The sequence below is a fragment of the Hippopotamus amphibius genome, chromosome 4 (genome assembly GCF_030028045.1).
Source record: "Hippopotamus amphibius kiboko isolate mHipAmp2 chromosome 4, mHipAmp2.hap2, whole genome shotgun sequence".
In the NCBI taxonomy this organism is placed as follows: Eukaryota; Metazoa; Chordata; class Mammalia; order Artiodactyla; family Hippopotamidae; genus Hippopotamus; species Hippopotamus amphibius.
In genome coordinates this window covers 22,230,313-22,255,585 of record NC_080189.1, presented here as the reverse complement: position 1 = coordinate 22,255,585, position 25,273 = coordinate 22,230,313, and the positions used below count along the sequence as shown (strand labels likewise).

The 25,273-nt window shown below is 40.9% G+C and overlaps 1 protein-coding gene and 1 long non-coding RNA gene across 9 annotated transcripts in view; one reads left to right on the top strand and one right to left on the bottom strand.

The window, feature by feature from the left end:
* MKLN1 (muskelin 1) overlaps window positions 1–25,273 on the top strand; it is a 354,784-nt gene that overhangs the window by 145,962 nt on the left and 183,549 nt on the right. For 2 of the 8 annotated variants that reach the window (XM_057731363.1, XM_057731364.1), the window contains exon 1: window positions 22,921–23,048. The exons of the other annotated variants lie outside the window; for them this stretch is intronic. In XM_057731363.1, coding sequence (XP_057587346.1) covers window positions 22,951–23,048 — 98 coding nt within the window. In that variant the 5' untranslated portion in view covers window positions 22,921–22,950. Of the gene's footprint in view, window positions 1–22,920; window positions 23,049–25,273 lie in introns of those variants that run through there. 8 annotated transcript variants of the gene reach the window in all.
* On the bottom strand, window positions 9,598–23,318 carry LOC130851282 (uncharacterized). The gene is made up of 4 exons (XR_009053160.1): window positions 22,650–23,318; window positions 22,214–22,420; window positions 21,707–21,835; window positions 9,598–11,253 (listed from the first exon to the last, which is right to left on the bottom strand). It is a non-coding gene; the product is annotated as an uncharacterized LOC130851282 (long non-coding RNA).

The following is a 25,273-nucleotide window of genomic DNA, read 5'->3' as shown; positions in this document are numbered from 1 at the left end:
ACTTAATCTCTTTAAGCCTTAGTTTCTTTACTCACAACATGGGGATGATGATTCTATATAGCTCATGCTTGTAAAGCATTTGGTATGATGCTAGGCATACAGCAAATGCTAAATACATTATCGCAATTACCATCACTAATATCATTCTTGGATGACTGTGTAATCTTCCCAATGCTTTCTTTTCTCCAGGCTGACTCTGCCATGTGCTGCTCCTAAATCTATCTTGAGCAGGTTGGGTGGCTCGAGCCTGAGTACTTTAGTTACTCTCTGGGGTACTTGCTTCTAGAGCACTTCACACCTGAGGTCACGGAGCCCCAGTGAAGGTGGCTGGCCCCCTACAGGGTGCTGATACATTAAGTCCCAAGAAGGCAGTACCACTAACCCATCACCTTTGGTATGTAAATAGGACATATCTTAAATAACCATTTGCTCCTATAAATGTTTTCCCTTCAAAATAGAAAAACAAAGCTTTTTGGTCAAAATTTTGCCTTGGTGCCCCAAGAAAGCACAGCCAAATACATAAGTATTACTAGATCCACACAATAAAGAGGTTCCTGTAAGACTTTAAAAACAGAAGAGACCACTCTTACACAAATGGTATTTGATGGGATATCATCTCTAAATTATACACATCAAAATTTCTTGTTCCTATAAATTGAAATCCTTTTGACTTTACATGAGCTATTAAATGCCAAGAGTAACACATACCTATAGTATGTAACTACTTTGGAAATTCCTAGAACAACCAAAACAGACATATTACTCTTTTGTTCAAAACCCATATCACTCAGAATAAAAATTCAAATCCTCACTGATGCCTATGTGGGATCTAGTCTCCAGCTATTGGACCTCATCTCTTAGTAACTAGAAGGCAGGACAGCATACTCGGGTACTCAAGAGCACCAAAAGTCTCTAGAGACCAACTACCTGAGTTCCAGTTCCAGCTCTATTATTTGATAGTTATGTGATTTGGAGGCAGTTATTTAACCTTCCTGTGCCTCAGTTTCCTCATCTGGAAAAGAGAAAAAAACTGTACCTGTGTCACATATTTGTTGGGAGGATTAGTTAATATTCTTAAGTGCTTAAAGTACTGCTATTAGCAAGGGCTATCTAAGTGTTAGATAAATAAAATACTTCCTCTCATTCATTGCACTCCAGCCACACCGGCCTCCTTACTGTGCCTCCAGCAGGCCAAGCACACTCCTGCTCAAGGACCTTTGTATTTGTTGTTCTCCCAGATGGCCACACGCCCAATTTCCTCATCTTCGTCTTTGCTCAACTGTCACCTTTTAAATGATGACAACCCTATTCAAAATAGCAATCCCCTCCTGTACAGCCCTGCTTTATTTTTCTCATTAGCACTTACTTACTTTTAATATTCTATACAATTTTCAAATTTATTTGTTTTTTTACCTATCTCCCACAACTGGAAGGTAAACAAGGGCAGAAATATTTATTTTATTCTCTGATGTATCCCAAGTGCCTAGACCATTGCATGGGCCGTAGTAGATAAGTAAAGCTATCTTAATCAGTAATGAGCATATTCTAAATTAATAAAATTGATCAACTCCTGATTAATTGCTAATGGACTCTGTGGCACAGTCATTTATCCAACATGACTTAGAAGTCATGGCCTATCATTACAATATGGAAAGAAGAGAACTAATAAACACCTGCTCTAGGTTAGATAAGCTGCTGGGTCAAACCTGTGAGGAAAATATCATCATCCCCATAGTATAGATAAACAAACCAAGGCCTACAGAGGCCCCAGATCACATACCTAATAGGTGATAGAGCCAGTATTCAAGCTATGAGCTTGCAAAATCCATGCTTTCTCCAGTATCTCACTTTGAGCCTCAGATTTCTCATTTGTAAGATGTAGTAACAGTACTAGGGCACAGTTATTATGACAACGAAAATAACATATATGAAGAAAACAATAAATGACAGTTTTTTTAAATGGCTATACTTTGGGAATGATGATGAGATTTCCTATGGAGAACGATCACATAGCCTCTGCACAGAGAAAAATACGAGCCCCGACTTATCTGCAGAGCATAAGTAGGTCCTATGGGATAGATTAGTGGGAGTAGTCACATTTTAAAAAGAAGAATTTTAAATTTAATACAAGTTTAAATACTTATTGTACTTTTATATGTTGAGTTGACTTTATGGGCTCCAATTAGTCAAACCTGAGACAATCTGATCACCAAAATATTGTTTGTATGGTTGTATAAAAATAATGATTGTATAAAAAGTCACACATTCAAAGTGATTTAAAAAGTAGGGAGGAGCCCTACCCACCATCAGTCCTTCCCATCAGGAAGCACGCACGAGCCTCCTAGATAGCTTCCTCCACAAGAGGGCAGACAGCAGTATCAAGCAGTATCAGCAGTATTTCATTCTGTGGAACTGAAAACCACAGCCACAGAAAGACAGAGAAAGTGAAAAAGCAGAGGACCTTGTACCAGATGAAGGGACAGGATAAAACCCCAGAAAAACAACTAAATGAAGAGGAGATAGGCACCCTTCCAGAAAAAGAATTCAGAATAATGATGGTGAAGATGATCCAGGACTTTGAAAAAAGATTGGATGCAAAGATTGAAAAGTTTACCAAAGACCTAGAAGAATTAAAGAGCAAACAAACAGAGATATGCAACACAATAACTGAAATGAAAAATACACTAGAAAGAATCAATAGCACATTAACTGAGGCAGAAGGAAGAATAAGTGACCTGGAAGACAGAATGGTGATAATCACTGATGTGGAAAAGAATAAAGAAAAAAGAATGAAAAGAACTGAAGACAGCCTTAGAGACCTCTGGGACAATGTTAAAAGCACCAACATTCGCATTATAGGGGTCCCAGAAGGAGATAAGAGAGAGAAAGGACCCAAGAAAATATTGGAAGAGATTATCATCAAAAACTTCCCTAACATGGGAAAGGAAATAGCTACCCAAGTCCAGGAAGCACAGAGAGTCCCAGGCAGGATAAACCCAAGGAGAAACATGCCAAGACATATAGTGGTCAAACTGACAAAAATTAAAGACAGGGAAAAGTTATTAAAAGCAACAAGGGAAAAACGGCAAATAACATACAAGGGAACTCCCATCGGGTTAATAGCTGATTTCTCAGCAGAAACTCTGCAAGCCAGACAGGAGTGGCACGATATATGTAAAGTGATGACAGGGAAGAACCTACAACCAAGAATACTCTACCCAGCAAGGATCTCATTCAGATTCGACGGAGAAATCAAAAGCTTTACAGACAAGCAACAGCTAAGAGAACTGAGCACCACCAAACCAGCCTTACAACAAATGCTAAAGGAACGTCTCTAAGTGGGAAACATAAGAGAAGAAAAGGACCTACAGAAGCAAAAACAAAACAATTAAGAAAATGGTAATAGGAACATACATATCAATAATTACCTTGAATGTAAATGGACTAAATGCCCCAACCAAAAGACACAGACTGGCTGAATGGATACAAAAACAAGACCCATATATATGCTGTCTCCAAGAGACCCACTTCAGACCTAGGCACACATACAGACAGAAAGTGAGGGGATGGAAAAAGATATTCCATGCAAATGGAAATCAAAAGAAAGCTGGAGTAGCGATACTCATATCAGATAAAATAGACTTTAAAATAAAAAGTGTTACAAGAGACAAAAAAGGACATTACATAAAGATCAAGGCATCCATCCAAGAAGAGGAGATAACAATTATAAATATATATGCACCCAATATAGGAGCACCTCCATACATAAGGCAAATGCTAACAACTATGAAAGAGGAAATGCAAGGCAGAAATAGAGACACAGATGTAGAGAACAAATATATGGACACCAAGTGGGGAAAGCAGGGAGGGTTGGGGGGAATGAATTGGGAGATTGGGATACCCAATTGTACACTCTAAATATATGCTGTTTATTGTCTGTTAACTGTATCTCAACAAAAGTTCTTAAAAAAAAAAAGTGGGGAGAGGGAGGAAAAAAGAGATAGAGGAGAAAAAGGAAAACAAAACCTTCTTCTTTACAGAAAAATGTCAGCTAATAAATGTTGAATAAATGATTAGGCTTAAGAAAAACACTGTTGTACAATCCTCAGTGTAATAACTGATTCAACAAAGGACTATCAGTGGATGGTAAAACCTTTGGGTGAAGGGCTGATGGGTGTCATGGGTTGAATTATCTTTCCAAAGAAAGGCATGTTGAAATCCTACACCCCCTCCCCCCATATTCCCAGAGTGTGATCTTATTTGAAAATAGGTTCATTGCAGATGTAATTAGCTAAGATGAGGTCATACTGTAGAAGGGTGGAATCCTAATCCAGTATGACTTTTGTCCTTGTAAGAAGACAGTCATGTGAAGATACAGAGAAACATGGAGAATGCCATGTGAAGATGGAGGCTGAAATGAAGTGCTGCAGCTACAAGCCAAGGAATGTCTGGGGCTAACACAAGCTGGAAGAGGCATGGAAGGATTCTCCCCTAAGGTTTCAGAGGGAGCCTACCAACACATTGTTTCCACACTTCTGGTCTCCAGCCTGTGAGACAATAAATTCCTGCTGTTTTAAGCCAGACAATTTGTGGGTGCTTTGTTACAGCAGCCCTAAGAAACCAGGATAGAAACAGTGCACCAAAGTATCACTTTGCATATATGAAAGAGCTTTCCAAAGGAGAGCTTTGTCAGTTACCACTTAATCAGGTATCAAACTTAACATCACTAACAGTGGGACAACCTGACATATATACCTCCTGATATCATGCAATTAGAGGTCTACAATATCAATTTGATAGACTGAGTGCAACAGGCACATCCCTTCCAATGTGACTTTGCAGCAACTCCCATCTAAAGGTAGAGTTTCTTTCTCTATCACCTGAGTCTAGGCTGGGTTTGTTACCTTCTTTGGCCAACACAATGCCATTGAAGGGATAGAGTGCCAGTTCTAGGCCTCAAGAGACCTTGCACACTTCCACTTTCTTTCAGACTCCTGCCTCTCCCATGAGAACAGGCCAGTGCTAGCCTGCTAAGTGTGATAGATGAATGGGGCTGGGCCCAGTCATCCCAGCTAAGGTCATTCTAGACCCACCAACACCCTGTCAATCTGTCAAACGCCTGCAGATCCATGAATGAATGTAACCAAAATCAGCTGAGCCCAGTCCAGCCCTGATCGGCTGAACTACCTAGCCAATGGTTATTAACAGTATGCCACTGAGTTTGGGAGTGGGTTGCTATGCGGTAATAACTAACTGTTACAGTGATCTATGTTATATCCTTGCCAAATATGTTTAAATGGAAAACTAATCATGAGGAAAGAATCAGAAAAACCTAGAGTGTGGAACATTCTACATTGCAACTGGTCTGAATACTACAAGCCAGTATCATGAAAAACAACAACAAAAAAGTGAGGAGACTATTCTAGAAAGACTAGAACAAGGGTTTTCAATCTCAGCACTAATTGACATATTGGAATAAATACTCCTTTGTTGTGGGGGGTTGTCCTGTATTATTTTAGGATGCTTAGTAGCATCCCTGGCCTCTATCCACTTGATGCCAGTAGCACCCCCAGTCATGACAATCAAAAGTATCTCCAGGCATTGTTAAATGTCCACCTTGAGGCACTAGACTTGAGAGACAGACTCAAATGCAATGTATAGACATTGTTAAGATCTTGGGTCAAACAAAAAAAGATGATTATAAAAGACATTTTGGACGGTTAGAAGAATTTGAATGTGGAATTAGAGACATTGAATCATTAATTTTCCTAGATCTAAAAATGGTATTGCAGTTATGTAGCAGAATGCCTTTATCCTTAGGAAATGTACACTGAATTAATCCGAGTGAAACTTCATAAAGTATTCAACTTACTTTCAAATGCTTCAAAGGATAAAAATTGTATATTTATAGACAGAGATAAAGCAAAGGTGACAAAATGTTAACAATTTGTGAATCTAGGTGAAGGGTATAGGGGCATTTATTGTATCATTCTTTTGAGCTTTGTGGGTTTGAAATTTTTCAAAATAAAACGTTGGGGGTGAAAAGTGTCAGTCTCACCTTCACTGCTTGATTCTTTACTGACTTAATATGATACAAAGAGCAGGCTTTTTCTGAACAAATCTGGGTGCTCACCGTGTGTTGCCTGGACAATGAGTTAGGTATGTGTGGTTGGAGCCGAGGAAGGGGGTTTCTCCTAGCCCGAGGAAATGTACACAAGCTCAGCTTCTCATGGGACCACTGGCTTCCTTTCTCTTGTGTAACATCCCATAGGACCAAAAGTCCAGGTGCTGGGCAGCTTGTGTGTATTTCGCAGACAACTCTGGTAAATAGCTGTCACCCAAATCCAGGCTGCCTGGTGCCAAGACAGTCTGGTTATTCCTTTCACTGATAAGGCTACCCTCAAACTTGCTGTATACTAGAAGGAGATCAAAAGAGGGGCAGAATTCCCTTCTCTGGAAAACCATTCTGTGAGGCCAGCAGGTCATCCAGGGACACTAAGAGGAAAGAGTCTTTCAGCTCCCCCTTCTCTTAAAGACCTTGACTTTGTAAGTTTTCTCTTTCCAAAGTAAAATCTAATTTTTTTAACCTGTACCTATGATGTAGTGAAATTCAAGTCATGCCCTGATGCATCAAAGTTTAGGCAACTGTAAAGAGACCCATCTTGCAAGAGAGCTAATATTTAAAACATAGACAAAACTCAGAAACTGAAAAGGAAAATGCTGATAAATGCTTTAGTGTAAAACGCTTGAAACTTTTTAACAGTAAAAACAAATACGACGACAACAATAAAACACCATAGGGCTTCCTAGGTGGCGCAGTGGTTAAGAATCCGCCTGCCAATGCAGGGGACACAGGTTCGATCCCTGCTCCAGGAAGATCCCACATGCCACGGAGCAACTAAGCCCATGTGCCAAAAAACACCAAACAAACAAACAAACAAAAAACCACACACAAAAAAATAAAATACCATAAATTGAGCCAAAAGACAAAGGGCACAGAAGAAAAAAATTAGTTGTAACCCAACAGAAAAAGTGTTTATTTCTTTATCATATAAAGAGATCTTACAGTTTTACAAGGAAAAAAAAATGAACAGAAAAAAGGGCAAAGAATATGAACAGATATTTCATAAAGAAAATAAGAATGGCAAAAACTACTTGAAAAAAATACAACTTCATTAGTGCTGAGAAAAATGCAAATCATAACAATGTGACACCATTTTTATCTATCAGATTGACAAAAAGTTAAAAGTTTGATAAAACTCAGTTTTGACAAGGGTATAGGTGAACTTATACTGTTAACAGAAATGGAACAACTATTTGGAGATTACAATTTGGCAACATCCAACCCAATTTTTAAATTTATTTATTTATTTAGACCTAGCAAGCTCATTTATAGGAATTTAATCCTAAGATAGAGCCATACTAATTCCCAGTGTATGAAGATGTTCATGGAAACAGTCTATAATAACAAGTGAAAATGATTTAAATGTTCATCAGTGGGGCATGGGTTAAATAAATTATGGCATATCCAATGACTAAAAGATCTTGGAAGATCTATATATGCTGGCATGGAAATATTTCTGATACATTATTAAATGAATAAAACAAGGTATAGGTGTTCAGGAAAAACTCACTCCTCCTCCTATGTGTCTCTCCTTCACCCTCACACTACCACATTTACAACACTTCTGACACCAGATATGTGGGAGTTTTCCCCAGACCAAGCAATTCTCTGTGACATCAGCTGGGTGTTCTACAATTTAATTCAGTCTTGACACTATCTACCTAGACACTATCCCACAGGTTAAGGGCTCAGTCCCACAAGACTGCCCCCTACTACAGATGTCAATCTCAAGTAGTAGGTTCCCAGGTCACCCACAACTTCTGTCTGACTTGGCTACAAATTGGATGCTCCCATGACCTCCTACCCCTTGGATTGAATTATTTACTAGAACAGCTCACAAAACTCAGAGAAACACTTATGTTTTTTAGTTTATTATCTAATACAGTGTAATGTAAAGGATACGGTTGACCAGCCAGATGAAGAGATACACAGGGCAAAGCCTGGGAGGGTCCGAGGGCAGGAGTGCTTCACCCTCCCATTAGGTGGATGTGCTCATCTATCTGGAAGCTCTCCAAACCCCATACTATCGGGATTTTTATAAAGGCTTCATCACATGGGCATGATCAATTATTAATTCCATTGGTATTCCTTTTTCCCTCTCTGGAGAATGTGTGGTGGGGCTGAAAATTCCAAACTTCTAATCCTGGCTTGGTCTTTCTGGGGCCAGCCCTCACCTGGGAGCCATCTAATAGCTCACCTCACTAGAATAAAAGAGGCTACAATCCCCCAGGAAATTCAAAGAGATTTAGGAACTCTGTGTCAGGAAGCAGGTCAAAGACCAAATATTAGAACAAAAGATTCTCCCAGTGTTCTTATCACTTAGGGTTTACAAGGGTTTTAGGAGGCTCTGTGCTGGAACTGGGGCATAGTTCAATGTATATATTTTCTATTATCTCACAATAGGACACTGTATATTATATGATCTGCTTTGTGGAAAATTGCGTATATATTATATTACATATGCCTATGTGGAAAAAATACACAAGAAATAGTTAACAGTGCTTACCCTGGGATAAAAGTAGATTTTTCTTTCCATTTTAAGCCTTTTTGAAGTTCAAGTTTATTTTCATTATGGTGGTGTTTTACAATTAAAAAATATACACAGATTGTGCCTTGAAACAACTTTTAATATGTCAATCAGTACCCCTTCTGATACTTCTGTAGAAAATATTTAAATTACTGAAACAGGGTGAGGCTGTGTAGGGGCAAATTGATTTCAGCTGGGGATGCAAATATGCAAATAGTATTAAGCCACTGCAATTAGGTATATGATTTTTAGAACCTAGTTAGGCTGGATCAGGGCAGTTAGCAACTTTCTTAAGCAGTCTTGGGTCATGCACCTTTCTAAAATTGCTCAGGCCAAGCCATCAGCAAGACTCCTGCTAGAAAGCCACAGTAGCCAGCAAGAAAAAAACAATGTGACAGGAAATTTTCTTTCTCTCTCTCTCCTGAGTTTTTTCAGGAATGTGGAGGCTAAGATATAAACATGACTCAAAAGTACTGAGATATGGGGAAAATTTGCAAAGGCGTTTGGATGATTCTTGGTCTTTATAAATGCTCCACATTCTCATCTGGCTGAGTCTCTTTAAAACACCCCAGGTACTAATCTAAGAGGACAGCCTCTATCAGGGGAACTTTTCTGTTCCCAGTGAAGTGGCACATTCAGTTCCTGGTGCAGGCTCACTTAATTCCTATTAGTCATTTCACAGCTGTATCTTGGGAAGAGAAAATCTCAAATACTTTTGGGTGATTTCACAAGTAAACTAAAAACAAGACCGTCCCTCTTTTCTCAACAGTTCCCATTTGTTTACAAATTTCAAGCCAATAAAACATGTCTACCTTTGTGAATAGTTCTCTGCTGATGTACCTACCTAGTTTCCACCCTACTTGTGTGGCTAGATTTATTGCCATAACATAGCAGGTGCATGCTGGGCCACCCCTACCCCCGACCCCAGCCCCACCCCCACCCCCAGTTTGCCATTGAATTGATGGTGCAATTTCTGTTTCTGTGGTGTATGATTCTAAGGTTGTTCTGGGACACTGCTTAAAAACACAGGTCAGTCCCAAGTGAGCCACTGGGTCTGATCAAGGTTTGTTTGTTATTTTCTAGGTTGCTTAAGGACATTAGATGAAGGCTTAAATTTGTTATTGAAGAGTTGCCATGAATACTGAAGATGCACATACAGGATTATTATTGTAGGTTGGTTTGTGACAGCTGGCCCTGATTTAGTTATTTCCTCAAGAAGACACTTTGAACAATTATTTAAATGCCTCCCCTCTGCAATTATAATAATAATGATGATGATTTTGCAACTGAATATGCAATTCAGGAGGCATACACTCAACTACTGTCTTTAGCTTGCTTTTCTTTCTACATTGATGTCAGCTGCTGTTGTCAAGATTATTGAAGTACAGAGAACCATTTTTCTATTGAGGGTCACCGAACTACATGAAAAAAATAATCTGGGGCCAACACATGAAGTTATAAGAAAAATATTATTATAGTTAGTATGTGAGGAGTGCTAACCATGAGCAAGTGTTTTCTTCTCCTTGGAGAGAAAAATATAGCATTTTCAGAACTTACCTGCTTTAAAATTAAAATACCTTATTTAATAATTATAAATATCTGACAATGGTTTTGTTCTATATCATCGTCAACGAAGGAGCAGCAAGTGGGAAAGACGGTGAAATAGAGGCAAGAGGTGTGTGTTGTGGGTAAGGGGAGACAATACAGAGTGAAAGAAATGGAATCAGATGCAGAAGGAACAGGAAGATGCAGAGGGTCAAGACAGATAAACAGGGGTAAGAGGAACAAGTCAGAAAGACAGTAATAAGGTGGGAGAACAGGTGAAGGAGATAGCTAGGCAGGAAGACAGAGGAAGGGGAGGAGAAACAGGGACAAAGAAAGAGAAGACGACAGACTGAGTAGTGCAGGGGATTTTGAAAAAAGCATTTAGGTTTGTTTTTTAAATGAATGTAGGATCTCTAGAATGTGACATTTATACCACCATCACCTGTTACCAATTCTCTTTGAAATGCTGATTCACTACTGTTCACAACTCTAAGCACTAAAATCATTTTAATTGTGGACCTAATGGATAAGGTGGGAAAGTTGAAATGGAAACCTTACAAAGTGGATGTCCCAGCTACAATTGCACTGCCTGGTTTCTGGAGGCTGACTTCTCAGGAGAAATTCCAAAGGGAGGAGGAGAGCTCAGCTGTCAGTTATAGGCAGTTTCCTGCCTGCCAGTCTCCTAAGACTTTAGGGGAAAAAGTTCTCAACCACAGAAATGTGCTCATCAGAGAATCCCACTGTAAGGCTGGTTATCTTTGGGGGCTATGAGAGCAGTGACTCTGACAATAAATTGGGTAAAATTAGGCCAAAGACAGAGGTTCTCAAACTTTGTACTACATATTTAGTAAGTGGCATTGCTAAAAATTGGTTGTGGAAGTGGGGGGAGAAGGAGATCACTTTGAACTTATTTGGAAATATACAGGAAGAAAGTAAATAAAAATGATCAACATGGTAATAGTCTCTATGAAAATTTACATTTGAGAAATACTTTGACCTGATTCCAACATCTGGTGTTTCTTTGAAGACATACTTCAGTTGATGTCCTTGGATGGATCTGAGATGGGGAAACAGAAGAAATAGTTTGTTTCTTTTCTGTTCATTTGTTCTACAATATAGCTCACTTCAGTCCCTTGTCCCACTGGACATCCCTTTGTTCCCTTAATTTTTAGCCTGTTCAGGTTCTGTTTTCTAGTGTGGAGCCACCTAGAATTTGCTATCACCATGCTCTCCTGTTTCTATCATTCCCCACTTCCCTCTGTCCAGTCCCCTTTGTTTCAGTAACACTGGAACTTACGTAACCCACCCATCACCTACGCTAATATTCTTAAGGAGAAAAGGTAAAGTAGGAAGTTGAAGTCCCCAACCAGCCCCATCCTTTCATGCCAGGTAATACAGATATATTTCCATTTATAGTGGCCTTCTGGAGCCGAAGCTTCCTAACTTAGGAAGGGATTCTAACAGGATGACTTCCATGTGAAACAGGAAGAAAAGGTTGCCTTGAAGACCCACAGGAGCCAATGCCTGTACACCTGTGGGATTACCTCTAGATGATTCTACTCTGTTCTGGAGATAGCTTTAATAAAGAAATATGATATTTGGGTTTGGCCCTCAGAGATAATGCTACTGCTGACCACCACTGTGACTACCATGATGACCTTATATTTTATATGCTAATTCTTTCTGAATGCTTTGTGGATTAACCTGTTTAATATCTGACTACTTGATTGTGAGCTCCTTAATAGCTAGGTGTATGCCAGCATCTGGCACACAGTAGATGCCCAACAAGTGTTTACTGAAAGTATGGATGAAATTTTAAGCAGTCCAGGCAATGAAAGTGAGAGCAGGCAGGATGAAGCAGGGGGAAAATGAGAGGAGCTAGTTCTGTCTCCTCCTTCACAAAGAGCGGGTTGAGCCCTGACAGTGGTGATGGAACAAACGCACTGAAAGATCCTGACTTGATGAATCCCCTTAACTTCAAACATTTCTACCCAGAGGGCTGGGATACTTTCTTTGGAGTCACATTCACTTTTCCCAAAAAGCCTTTTGGTTCCAAATATACTAGAAATCAGTGTTAATTTCTTTTTGGAATATTATTTTGTCAGCTTCGTTTAGATGTGGTAATTTGCAAAGCAACCCCCAGCAGTTGACAGTTCATCCATAGCTGTGTGGTGTTCAGACATTTCCTGGGATTTCTGCCCACCGTCTAGGCAGCTGGCAGTGTTCGCCAGGATTTGTGCTCACCTGGGATTAACTTGGAACCAGTAGTGCTTTGTTGTGTCTGGGATTTTTAAAATTCTGAAAGGGTGAAGGCCCAACCCTACTTAATCCAAAAAATAAAAGTGTACTAGTTCATAATTTAAGAATTCACAGGTGCTTAAAGATCATCTGGTCCACTTGGTGGAAGAGGAAATTGCAGCTCTGACAGATTCAACAACAAGGTCAGTTGCTGGTAGCTGGGAGGCTGGGTATGGAATCTATATTCTTTGTGTGGCACCAAACTGTGAGCTGGGGTCCACTGGGTTTATGCCTGTGTAGATGTGTTTAAGTTACTATTTCTTTTTGAAGCTCTTTTCCCTGGCCAGAGACTTCCTGGTCCTCCTTCAGACACGCTTCAAGGTCACAGCTCAGACCAAAGTGTTTACAAAAACACTAGGCACTTATGAGAGGATTCATTGCCAGTTCCTGTACTTGCTGTGCCCCAGCTTCAACCAAACTCAGCAAACCAAGGGAGGGATAAAGTGGTCTCTGGAACCAGGAATTTCTAGGTTTGGACGCCAACAGGGAAAAGGATGAATTGTCTATTTCTCCAGCAAGCTGAGGCTGCTGCTGCTGTTGCTGCTGCTGCCACCTCCTGGGAGAAGACAGACCCGAGCTTCATACCTGAAGCTAGTATCAATGTTCACCTGTGACTTGGGCAAAGGACCCACTGGGGCTAGGCTGAAGTTCCTTGGTCCTAGCAAATAAAAGGGATATCCCCTTACTTAGCAAACAAAACATTAGTATTTGCTTTTTATCTACTCCTTTTGGCAGTGTTGTGCTCAAAGAAATGATTTCAAACAATGACAAAGTAGAAATGAGTTAATATGGAAACCATGAGAAAACAAAAGTAAGGCTGAGGCACAGTCTTAGGAAAACACCAGATTTGTTCTCTTGGCCTTCTAAATCTTGGGGTGATGTTAGGAATGCATGCATCTGAGAATTGTATAATAGAGAGGACACATATAAGTTTTAACTCCAAGAATCTGAGTTTACTTACAGGGCTGTTGCATGGATTAACTGAGATAATGCATGTAAGTTCCTGGTATATAAGAAATGTTCAGTGGGAATTATAATGAGGCAAAGTTACTCTTCTAACGCCCATGGTGATTTTCTTCATTTACTGACCAGAAATTGATTGATAGCCCCCATTCCTTTAATTCTTTCCAGTCTTCTGATCTATAGACGATCCCGAGGCTAATTCATTTTATTTTTAAAAAAATATAGTCATAAATTATTGCTATGGATTGAATATGTTGAAGCCCTAATCCTCAATGTGCTGTTATTTGGAGATAGGGCCTTTGAGAGGTAACTAAGTTTAGAGGAGGTCATGAAGGTGGAGTCCCCTGATGGGCTTAGTGCCCTTATCAGGGGATGAAGAGACCAGAGCTCTTTTCTCTCGGGCATGTGAGGATACAGCAAGAAGGCAGCCATCTGCAAACTAGGAATAGGGCTCTCACCAGACACCAAATCTACTGGAACCTTGATCCTGGACTTTCCAGCCTGAGTGTGAGAGATTAATGTCTGTTGTTTAAGCTGCCCAGTTTATGATATTTTTGTTATAGTGGCCCAAGTTAACTAAGACAGAAATTGGTACCTAGAAGTGGGGATGTTGTTGTAACACACACCTAAAAATATGGAAGCAGCTTTGGAACTGGGTAATGGGCAGAGGCTGGAAGATTTCTGAGGTGCCTGCTAGACAAAGTCAATATTGCTATGAAGGGACTCCTAGAGGCAATTCTGGTGAGATCTCAGAAAGAGGGAAGCTGGAGAGACTGCTTCCATCTTCTTAGAAAATATAAATAACCATGGATAGAATGTTGGTAGAAATACGGACAGTAAAGCCCATCTGGTCTCAGACAGAAAAGCTATTGGAAACTGGAGGCAAGATGATTCTTATTATAAAGTGCCAAAAACTTGGCTGACTTGTGTTCATGTTCTAGCATTTTGTGGAAGGTAAGAACTTGCAAGTGATGAAATCGGATATCTAGCTGAGGAGATTCCTAAGCAGAGTGTTGAAGGAGCTGCTTGGTTCCTCCTGACTGCTTGCACAGCAAAATGTGAGAAGAGAGAAGTGGATTGATGATGGAACTGTTAAGCAAAAAGGAACCAGAACTTAAAGATTTGGAAAATTCTCAGCCTGTCCATATTACAAAAAATGAGAAAGCATGACTGATGGACTTCTTGGATTTTACATAGAGCTATTTAGTTGGAACATAAGCTATTCTTCAAGACAAGGAAAGAATGACCCTGAAGGCAATTCAGAAATCACGGTTTCAAAAGGTGAGGTGTTGGGGGGAATCACCTCAGCCTCAACAGGCCAGATAGCCCCAACCTAAGTCTTGGGAGTGAGGCCACTTGGAGCCTTCCAGGTATGGCCACCACCTGGCAGAACCCTGGGTGGGTGCGTCTGTGGCCTGGCAGAGCTCCCGGGGCAGGACTACTCCAGAGGGGTCCAGAAGGCACAGCATCAAGCCAAAGGATTATCCTCTAGCCTTAAGATCTCATGGAGTTTGCTTTGCTAGGTTTTGGATTTGCTTGGGACTCATTATGCCTTTCCTCCTTCCTCTTTCTCCCTTTTGAAATGGGAATACCTATCCTAGTCTGTTTGGTTTCACAGGTTTGGTTTCAGAGCTAGAGAGGAATTTTGCCTCAGAATGAGTTTCACTCATATCTCATTTTAGATAAGACTCCGGATTTTAGAGTTGATGCTGGAATAAGTTAAAGACTTTGGGGGCTGGTGGGGAATGCATGTATTTTGTCTGTGAGGACATGCATTTTGGGGGCCAGGGGTGAAAGCAAGATGTTGGCTGTCTACAAATAAGGAAGAGGGCCCTCAACAGATCCGAATCCACTGGTGTCTTGATCTTGGACTTCCCAGCCTCCAGAACTGTGAGAAATAAATATGTGTTGTTTAAGCCACCCAGTCTATAGTATTTTTTTTTATAACGGCCTAAACTGACTAAGACAGTGAGTGAGAAGGAATTCAGGAGGAACTAAGAGATTCAACTTTTAGTCTTGTTTATGGTTTCTTTTGCTGTGCAAAAGCTTTTAAGTTTCATGAGGTCCCATTCATTTATTCTTGATTTTATTTCCATGATTCTAGGAGGTGGGTCAAAAAGGATCTTGCTTTGATGTATGTCAAAGAGTGTTCTGCCTATGTTTTCCTCTAGGAGTTTTATCGTGTCTGGCCTTACATGTAGGTCTTTAATCCATTTGGAGTTTATTTTTGTGTATGGTGTTAGGAAGTGTTCTAATTTCATTCTTTTACATGTTGCTGTCCAATTTTCCCAGCACCACTTATTGAAGAGGCTGTCTTTTTTCCATTGTATACTCGTGCCTCCTTTGTCAAAGATAAGGTGCCCGTATGTGTTTGGGCTTACTTCTGAGTTCTCTATTCTATTCCATTGATCTTCCTTTCTATTTTTGTGCCAGTACCATACTGTCTTGATCACTATGGCCTTGTAGTATAGTTTGAAGTCAGGAAGCCTGATTCCACCAACTCCATTTTTCCTTCTCAAGATTGCTTTGGCTATTCGGGGTCTTTTGCGTTTCCATACAAATCGTAAGATTTCTTGCTCTAGTTCTGTGAAAAATGCCATTGGTAATTTGATCGGGATTGCCCTCAGAATGGGAAAAAATAATTGCCTATGAAACAACGGACAAAGGATTAACCTCCAAAATATACAAGCAGCTCATGCAGCTTCATACCAAAAAAGCAAATAACCCAATCCACAAATGGGCAGAAGACCTAAATAGACATTTCTCCAAAGAAGACATACAGATGGCCAACAAACACATGAAAAGATGCTCAACATCACTAATCCTCAGAGAAATGCAAGTCAAAGCCACAATGAGGTATCACCTCACACCAATCAGAATGGCCATCATCACAAAGTCTGGAAACAACAAATGTTGGAGAGGGTGTGGAGAAAAGGGAACTCTCCTGCAGTGTTGGTGGGACTGTAAGTTGGTACAGCCACTATGGAAAACAATTTGGAGGTTCCTTAAAAAACTACAAATAGAACTACCATATGATCCAGTAATCCCACTCCTGGGCATATACCCAAAGAAAACCATAATCCCAAAAGAAACTTGTACCATAATGTTTATTGCAGCACTCTTTACAATAGCCAGGACATGGAAGCAACCTAAATGCCCATCGACAAATGAATGGATACAGAAGATGTGGCATATATATACAATGGAATATTACTCAGCTACAAAAAGGGATGAGATGGAGCTATATGTCATGAGGTGGATAGAACTACAATCTGTCATATATAGTGAAGTAAGTCAGAAAGAGAAGGACAAATATTGTATGCTAACTCACATATACGGAATCTAAAAATGGTACTGATGAACTCAGTGACAAGAACAAGGAAGCAGATACAGAGAATGGACTGGAGAACTCGAGGTATGGGAGGGGGCGGGGGGTGAAGGGGAAACTGAGACGAAGCGAGAGAGTAGCACAGACATATATATACTACCAACTGTAAAATAGTCAGTGGGAAGTTGTTGTATAACAAAGGGAGTCCAACTCAAGGATGGAAGATGCCTTAGAGGACTGGGGCAGGGAGGGTGGGGGGGACTCGAGGGGGGGGCGTCAAGGAAGGGAGGGAATATGGGGATATGTGTATAAAAACAGTTGATTGAACCTGGTGTACCCCCCAAAAAAAAAAAAAAAAAAAAAAAAGGATTAGCTTTAAAAAAAAAAAAAAAAAAAATATTAGCCAGTAGCATAAACTACTTTATAATGAAGAAAATTGCCCCAGAAGGCATTAATATGATTGGGATCCATATTAAAATTCTAATTCTGGCATGTTTTGTGCCAATCTTATACTATATAAGATACAATATTTTAGTATAATGTAAAAAAAAAAAAGAAAATCAACAGCAATAAAGATATCTCCAAAATATGGGGAACAAAGAAAAAAAAAAAAAAAAGAGATTCAACTGAGGAAATATTTCTGGAGTATCTACTATGTGCTAGTTATAGAGGATTTAAAGAAGAATAATGTAGGTGTAGACTAAAAAGTTTCCATTAATTACATTAGGAAAAAAAGTGACGGAGAATTAGGTACTTGGGTTCTAGATTCAGATCTGCAAACAGCCCAGTTATATAAATGACCTTAGATGTGACATTGGACATATTTGGGTATTAGTTTCTTCATCTGTTGCATAATAATATCATGAAGGGAAATTCTTTTTACAGCAGAACATGCCTAAGACATAGCACATTGAGTACTGTGTTGTGCGTCAACTCTCCTAACCAGCTGGAAGTTGTTAAAGAAACCATGAACTTTGAGTGATCCTGGTAAGCTAAAACTAGAACCTTATAGGACCTATCTGAAGACTTTTTTTCCTGACCAATGAGGTATAGGGCTTGTTCTAACCAATCATGTACATAGCTGTGGATATATTCCAGCTGATTTAGAGTATTTGTTTTAATCTTTAATTAGTGTAACACACCGTGACACCCCTTCCTAAAAATTAGAAACACCTTCTTTTCCCCCTCGGTCAATTGGTATGTTTCTTTGCCTGGAAATAAATAAAATCAGCCGGAATTGTTTTGCTTTTTAACTCTTTATTATTTGACCATATCTAATATTTGAATAGCACTTTATAGTTTACTAAGTCTTTTTCCACCTGAGAGGAATGGGATGCAATCCAACAGGATGGGCTTTTGAAACAAAGAGATTCTGGCTCTGTTACTGACTAGCTATATTTCTTTAGATAAGTTACTGTAACAGTTAGGGTCCCAGCTGGAAACAGATGGCATTATTCTCAAATTGGGCAATTTGAGAGGTTTAATAAAGGGACTATTTATAAAGATGTGAGAACATACCAGGAAACCACAGGGAGCAAGGGGAGGGGGTGGTTACTGGAACCCAGAACCAGAGAGAGCTGTGTAGAGAGGCCATTTGGGAGGACTTGTGACCTCTGGTTGAAAGGGCCAGTCAGCCCACTGTGCTTACAGGTAGGGAGTCAGAGGAAGGGATACCCCAACCTCATCCTCTTCCCTCACACACATCTGGAGGGGCAAACTAAAGATAACAAACCATATTTAACCTTTCTGAGCCTTATTTTTCTCATTTGTAAAAAAGGGAATAATAATACTTCTCTCTCAGAGTTTTTGTGAGAATTAAGTGAGAACGTATAGCACACGAGCTAGGCCTTCTTCCTTCACTTGATCTTCAAAACCCTCCTGTGAAGTAGATTTTCCTGGAACCACTTTATAGTGGTGGAAAATGAGACGCTGAGAAGTTAAGTGACTTTCCCAAGTTCTCATAGCTAAAAAAGAATCAGAACTGGGACTGCAAACAAGATTTTCAAGTATACTCTGGGTTTCTTTCCCTAGACTGTTCTGTACCCCCTTGATCCCCTTCTGCAGAAGGCTGCCACAGATCCACAGATGGTTTCTTCTTCTAGAGCTGCTATACCCAGAGCTATATTGACTCTGCTATTTAGAGGGAAATTGATTGAGCCAGGAATCAGTGTCTAAACCTAAAAACAAAACAAAAAACAGACCCACCCCCCCCTACCCTCCCCCCAAAAAGCAAGCACTTATTGGTTATATATGAAGAAGGTCAAATGCCTATGAGGTGGTTTGATTTAAGACTCTGACCAACATAGATCCCCATACTGGATGCTTGGCAATCTACTTGGATATCTAATAGGCATCCCTTATACAGTACACTGAAGTTGGAATTCTTGATTTCTTCTACCTCAAAACTGTTCCAACCCCAAATCTTCCCCTTTCAATAAAAGCATCACACAAAACCCAGGAGTTATCCTCAATTTTTTCCATTTCTTCTTCCCTTCCCTCCCTGATCAGCAAGTCTAGCTGACTTTACTCCCAAAATATATCCCGATTCAACCACTTCTCTCCATCTCCTTTGTTAGTACAAGCCACCATAATTTCTTGCCTGGCTTAACCTCCTGTCGAGTCTCCTCCCTTCCACTCTCGCCTCTCTCCAACCCATTTTCTATTTTGCAGAGTGTTCTTTACAAAATGTAAAATGGATCACACTACTCCTTGGCTCGAATCCCCACACAGGTCTCCCCTTCACATTTCCATGGCACGATTCCGTACCATGATTGTTAGGGCCCTACTTGTTCTGACTCCAATCTCCCCTTCCATCACTAGGCTCCCACCACACTCTCTTCTTTCTTTTCTTTAACAACCCCTTTCCTGCCTCAGGCGCATTGCATTTGCTTATTCTCTCTTCCCAGAATGTTTTTTATCCAGACTTTGCATGGTTGGCACTTTTTCACTGCACAGGTATTAGCTCAAGTGTTACCTTCTTAGAGACACTTTCCTTTGTCATCCAGTCTAAATACTACTCCAGTGTAGTCTCTTCTTAGCACCTAAAATGCACAGACTAAAATTATCTAGTTGACTTATTATATTTATTATATGTTGCCCTGCCAGAATGTAAGCTCCATGAAGCAGGGCTCTTGTCTGGTTTGTCTGTTTATCCCTGCCTCCCAAACATCTAGGACAGGGCCTGGCATATCACAGTCTCTCAATGAATCTTTTTTTTTTCAGGAAAAGATAGTGAATGGTGACAAACCAAATATAATCAGTTACTCTCTCTGGGCCGTATTTACTATGAGAAGCATGTTGAGACATCATCAGAGAGTAAAAGATGATTTCTTTCAGATGACAAGATAACTGGATTACTAGACTGTTGATCCCTGAAAAATGATGATCCATCGTCCTGCTCTCCATGAGGCCATCAATATATATTAATCTTTGAAGTGTAGGGGAAGTAGGGGGGCTAAATGGCTGCTGACAGCTTGCAGACCTTCCCCATGTATCCTTACAATAAACCCCATCAACTAAGGCAATGCCCCAAAGGGAGAGGAAGTAAATGTATACCCCTAGGAGATCTGAGACTTGGCAGACTTCTGTAGATTTTGAAATTTCTTTAGTCTTCTATTTTATCTTAACGTTTACACAAAATTTAGGGTTCATTATCATAGTATACCTATCTGTATTTATGTTAACATACGAATGCTTTAAATTATTTTACCATTTGTAAAATCTGTGCTGCAGAAAAGGCATGCTATCCTAGGTCTTTACATTCTCTGTGGCAATCATACCTCAGGGATACAGTTCTGTCGTCTGAGAAGTTCTGGCATTCTTTTTCCTTTGCAACCCAAGTACTCTTTTAGCACAATTCATTCTTTCTTCAATAAATATTTACTGAACATCCACTATATGCAAGACACTCTAAAAGGACTAAGGATACAACTATGAACAAGGTATGCATGACTCCTATTTTCATGGGAGTTATAACTTAGGGAGAGAGAACGAGAAATAAAGAAAAAATAAAAATACATTGTGATGTTTGCTAAGATAAGGAAGGAAACTCAGGGTGACAAGGGAAATGTAAAAAAAATGGCACCTAATCATGAAATAGGTGATGAGAACTGATTTTCCAGAATGAAATAATCTGCAAAACAAGCACAAGTTAGCCAGGTGAAGAATGGGGGACTATTCCTGGCTTGGCTTAGACTAAGCCCTGGAGACCAGAGAGAGCACAGAATTTATAGGAGCCAATTCAGTGTGTTAGTTTAGTGTGGCTGGAGAAAGGCATGCAAAGGAGAAAGAAGAGAGAGAAGGCTAGAGAGGTAATCAAGGTAGGATATGAAAGGCCTATGCTAAGGACTTTCAGTGTTACCCAAAGAGAATAGAAAGTCACAGAAAGTCAGGGAGAGTCATCTTGGAAGAACTGGCTTATATGTGTTTTTAAAAAAAGATCACTCAGGGACTGTAACCCTATGTCTGGAAAAGAACAAGGACTCGACTTACATTAGGGTAAGAGGTGTAATTAGCAAGTTTGGAGCCTCACACTAATTAAATTGAATCACCATCTTATCTTTTCCCCTTAAAAGTATCTCTTCCCCCCCAAAATAACCACTAATCATCTTTGGAACTAATTAACCTTCTCTGGCCTCTTCCACTGTCTCTGGACTCCCAACTTCATTACTGGGATTACAGCCTTCTCTTAAGGAACAAATACTTTTCCAACATGCTGCAACACACAAAGCACATGTGATTTTAAAGGTTAACATATTGTGGCCTTTCTATTTGGCATTCTCGATCTGATATGCTACTGGAGGCCATCATTAAGCTTTCCCCTCTGGAAATAGGATCAGGAAAGGATCTGAGGAAGTTTGGGCAGCTTAATGATTATAATGGGAAAAGAATACAACTATAGTACTGAAGTGTTTCAACTCACTTGGTCATTCACTAAAAAACTCTATGCTTGAGTTTTTCCATCGGTCAGGTGGAGGTGAAGATGTGGTGCAGGCTTCCAGGGGTAGAACCTCTTAGACAATGAGAGAAGAGTACTTCGGTACTGCAGTGGCTAAACCAAGGAATAAACATGCACAACGCTGACCAACAGGTATTTGATGGGAACGTTAGCTAAAACTCCTAGATATTTAGAGCAAGTGTTCCTTTTTTGATAAGAAGCTGGTATGATACCCATATGGCATTCAGAACACATGGGCTGTTATTCCCTCTGTGATCATTTTCTTGAAACTCTCTGTCTCTTGCTCTTTCAGAATTTTGGGGCTAAATATCTCTCAGTTAAAAGTAGGCAGATTTTCCATCCTGGCGGGGGGGGGGGGGGAGTCGAAGGAGGGAGGGAATACGGGGATATGTGTATAAAAACAGATGATTGAACTTGGTGTACCCCCCCCAAATAATAAATAAAATTAAAAAAAAAAAAAGGCAGATTTACCAGCTGGAAGAATGACGACACCCAGCTTCCCAGCTCCTTCAGGATTTTTCTGGTCTGTGGCTGAATATCGTTCCTGGGCAAACCAATTGCGCAAGGTGGATATAAGCTGGCTCACAGCAGATGCTTACAAGGAAGGGCACCACAGACTGAAAACTGAACAGGGTGAGAGGACACACGAGCACTTCCTTTTCCCGTCTCTCTGTGCCTCTGGAACGGGGGACAAGACGTTTAAAATCAGGACAACTCCAGAAGGAAAGGCCATTAGCTATTCCGCTCCAATTCCCTTCAGCGCTGTTTCCTTAAAGAATTTAGAAACTGGAGAGAGCGGTAGTTTCCAAAGTCTCAAAGGCGTCCCTTCTCCAACTTCTCATTTTCCCTTCCTGGCCCATCACTACAATTTATTTCTTTTCATAATATTTCTGGCTTTTCCCCTTACCTCAGCTTTCAAGAAAAGTCATTTGAGCCATTCCTCTCCAAGCCCCACTGGAGAGCCCCTCAGGTGCTCACACTCCAGTCCCAGTTTCCGCCAGTCAGTCATTCAGGAGGGTTCAGTGGCGGAGACCCCCAGAGTGAACCGCGGACCCGCGCGCGTCCCCCGGCTTCACACAGGCGTAACTTCGCGAGACCTGGAGAGCCGACGGCCCAGGCGGACCGCGGCCCCTTTAAGAGCAGGCCACGCCCCTTCTCCCCTCCCGGCGCGGCTGGCGGTCGGTGGCGGCCGCTACGGTGCTGACAAGATGGCGGCTGGCGGGGCTGTCGCTGCGGCGCCTGAGTGCCGGCTTCTGCCCTATGCGCTACACAAGTGGAGCTCCTTCTCCTCCACCTACCTTCCCGAGTAAGTGCTGGGCTCTGGGTTCGTGTTGCCCTACTCTTCTGCGTAAGGACGGCTGGGCCAGAGGGGCCTTGGAGGGCAGCCGCGCCGAGAGGCCCAGGCGGGGCCTGGTGAGGGGGACGCACGGCCTCTGGAGTCGCAGTCCAGCCGCCGAGAGTGTTGCCCGCCCCCGCCTCAGGGAAGGGTTAGGATCCAGAGAGCGAGATTCGGTGGAAGGGGCGAGGTGTTTGGCGGGGCTGGGGCCCGTAGGACAGCAGGGAGCCTGGTGATGCTGCGTCCGTGTTTGGGGGTTGAGAAGGGCTTGGGGGCGGGCGGCTCAGGGAGGTGGGGCAGCAGCCGGGGCTTTCGGGACCGGACGGCGGGCCAGCTGGTGAAGATGTCTAAGGGCATCAGAGGTGGCCGCAGATGGGGGACGGTTCAGTCGATTGCAGCCCGGACAAAGTGTAAAGCTGAGAAGAGTGATTGTTCCTGGGGGAGGGAGGCGGTGATCATTAAAAGTGGTTAGCTCCAGAGGAGTGGTAAAAGTCACAGACGGCTGAAAAGTTGTGGAATCTCTCTGTGCAAGTGGGGAGACGTTGTAGGATTTGCAGAGGGGTGATCTTTTCCGGCTGGTAGTTCTGAAAAAAATAGAGTGGGCAGAAGGGGCGTTACAGAAGAGTTCTATTATATCATGGCTCAGAGCATGGATTTATGTAGACACAGACCAATTTCCCAGCCCAGAAACTCAGATATAGAAAGAAAAGTCTGACTTTAATGAATTTGACTTCCAACACTCACTTGGTCTGGATCCCCAATTTAGGTGTTAAAAAGAGTTCCATTGTGTTACAGGAAAACCGTACTTTTTTTGTAGCAAATTGCTTCTGAAATACTGACAGTACTTTCATTCAATATCTGCTTATCTTTGAAAGAAGAAGCAGATCGAACTCCAGTTTTACATACTGATAGAAAACGGGCTTAGTAAAGTTTTAAAACCTGTGCAGAAGAAAAGCGCTAGTTGTCCCCCTGGACCGTCATTTTACAAGTCCAGGAATGATTTTATGAACAAAAGTTATGAATATTGTTGTTACTGAACAAGTAAAGTGACTAGATATGTGAAGCGTACTCGGAAGTTTTCCACTTACATTTAAAAAATTCTGCACATGTTCTCCAATTTGATTTCTCTAGTCAAATCAGTCAAAAATCTAAAAATGGAGCTGTGACTAGAAGAATCTAACTCTTGACTGCCAGCCCATTGTCCTGTTCTCCAGGTCAAGGGTTGGCAGTCAGGCCTTCAGTAGGATGTGATTCAGTGAGGGGTGCCAAGTGAACTGTGGCCTTATCTGGCCTGTGTGGCCTCTCGATGGCTGTTGTATGGCTCTGTCCTTGATTGATGTTGGCATCCAGCTTTTAATGTGAGAGTGAACCAGGTAAACATTCTAGCCCTCAACTGGAGTTGAAATGTGGCCCTGGGTACTTGATTTCTGATTTTCAGGGCTTAACAAATTATTGAGTCTGAAGGTAATCAGTATTTTTCTATACTCAGGTTAGGATCACAGACAGTTGGAAACTGGAATGGCATTGTTTGATCTAATAATGCTGGACACATTTTCCTGGTCTTAAGTTAGACTACTTCCAGGATTGCACTCCTTAAATTTCTGTTGTAGGGGTGAGACTTGGATATCCCAAGCCCCATCTGACTTATGAATAAAAAAGAGTACATTTCAAGCAGGAAATGATTTAGTGAGATGGCAACTTTACTTTGACTTATGTCTGGTTATCCTGGCCGCAGATTTGAAGTGAACAGCATACTAGTTTTGAAGTTAGAAGGCAGCTATTTGAAATAGGAGAAATCTGTCGTTGCAATTTTTTCAAATATATTCGTAAACTGGTATTTAGTGCATATTTAAGTTTCAAACACTTTCATTTATTGTGTTTTTAGTCTTTACGATATTCTGTTGACTTATGCAGTATCGTTTTTATTTTAAAGCACTTAACTATTATAATAGAGGAGTAATCTGAACTTTTTCTTTGAAGGAGTATAGTTGAGTATTATGGAGCCTGAGTTTGAGAGTTTTGTGTCTGCTGCATTGGTGTGTGCCATGCCTAAACTTCTATTAGCAAGTAAGGATGTTAGAACGTTGTATAATAGGAAGTGTGAGAAAGGCATTGACTTTACTTTTGCCCTAGAATCCTAACAGCAATTGCTGTATCTTTATTGGCAGTAACAGTCATGTTAAAGTACTTCTTAA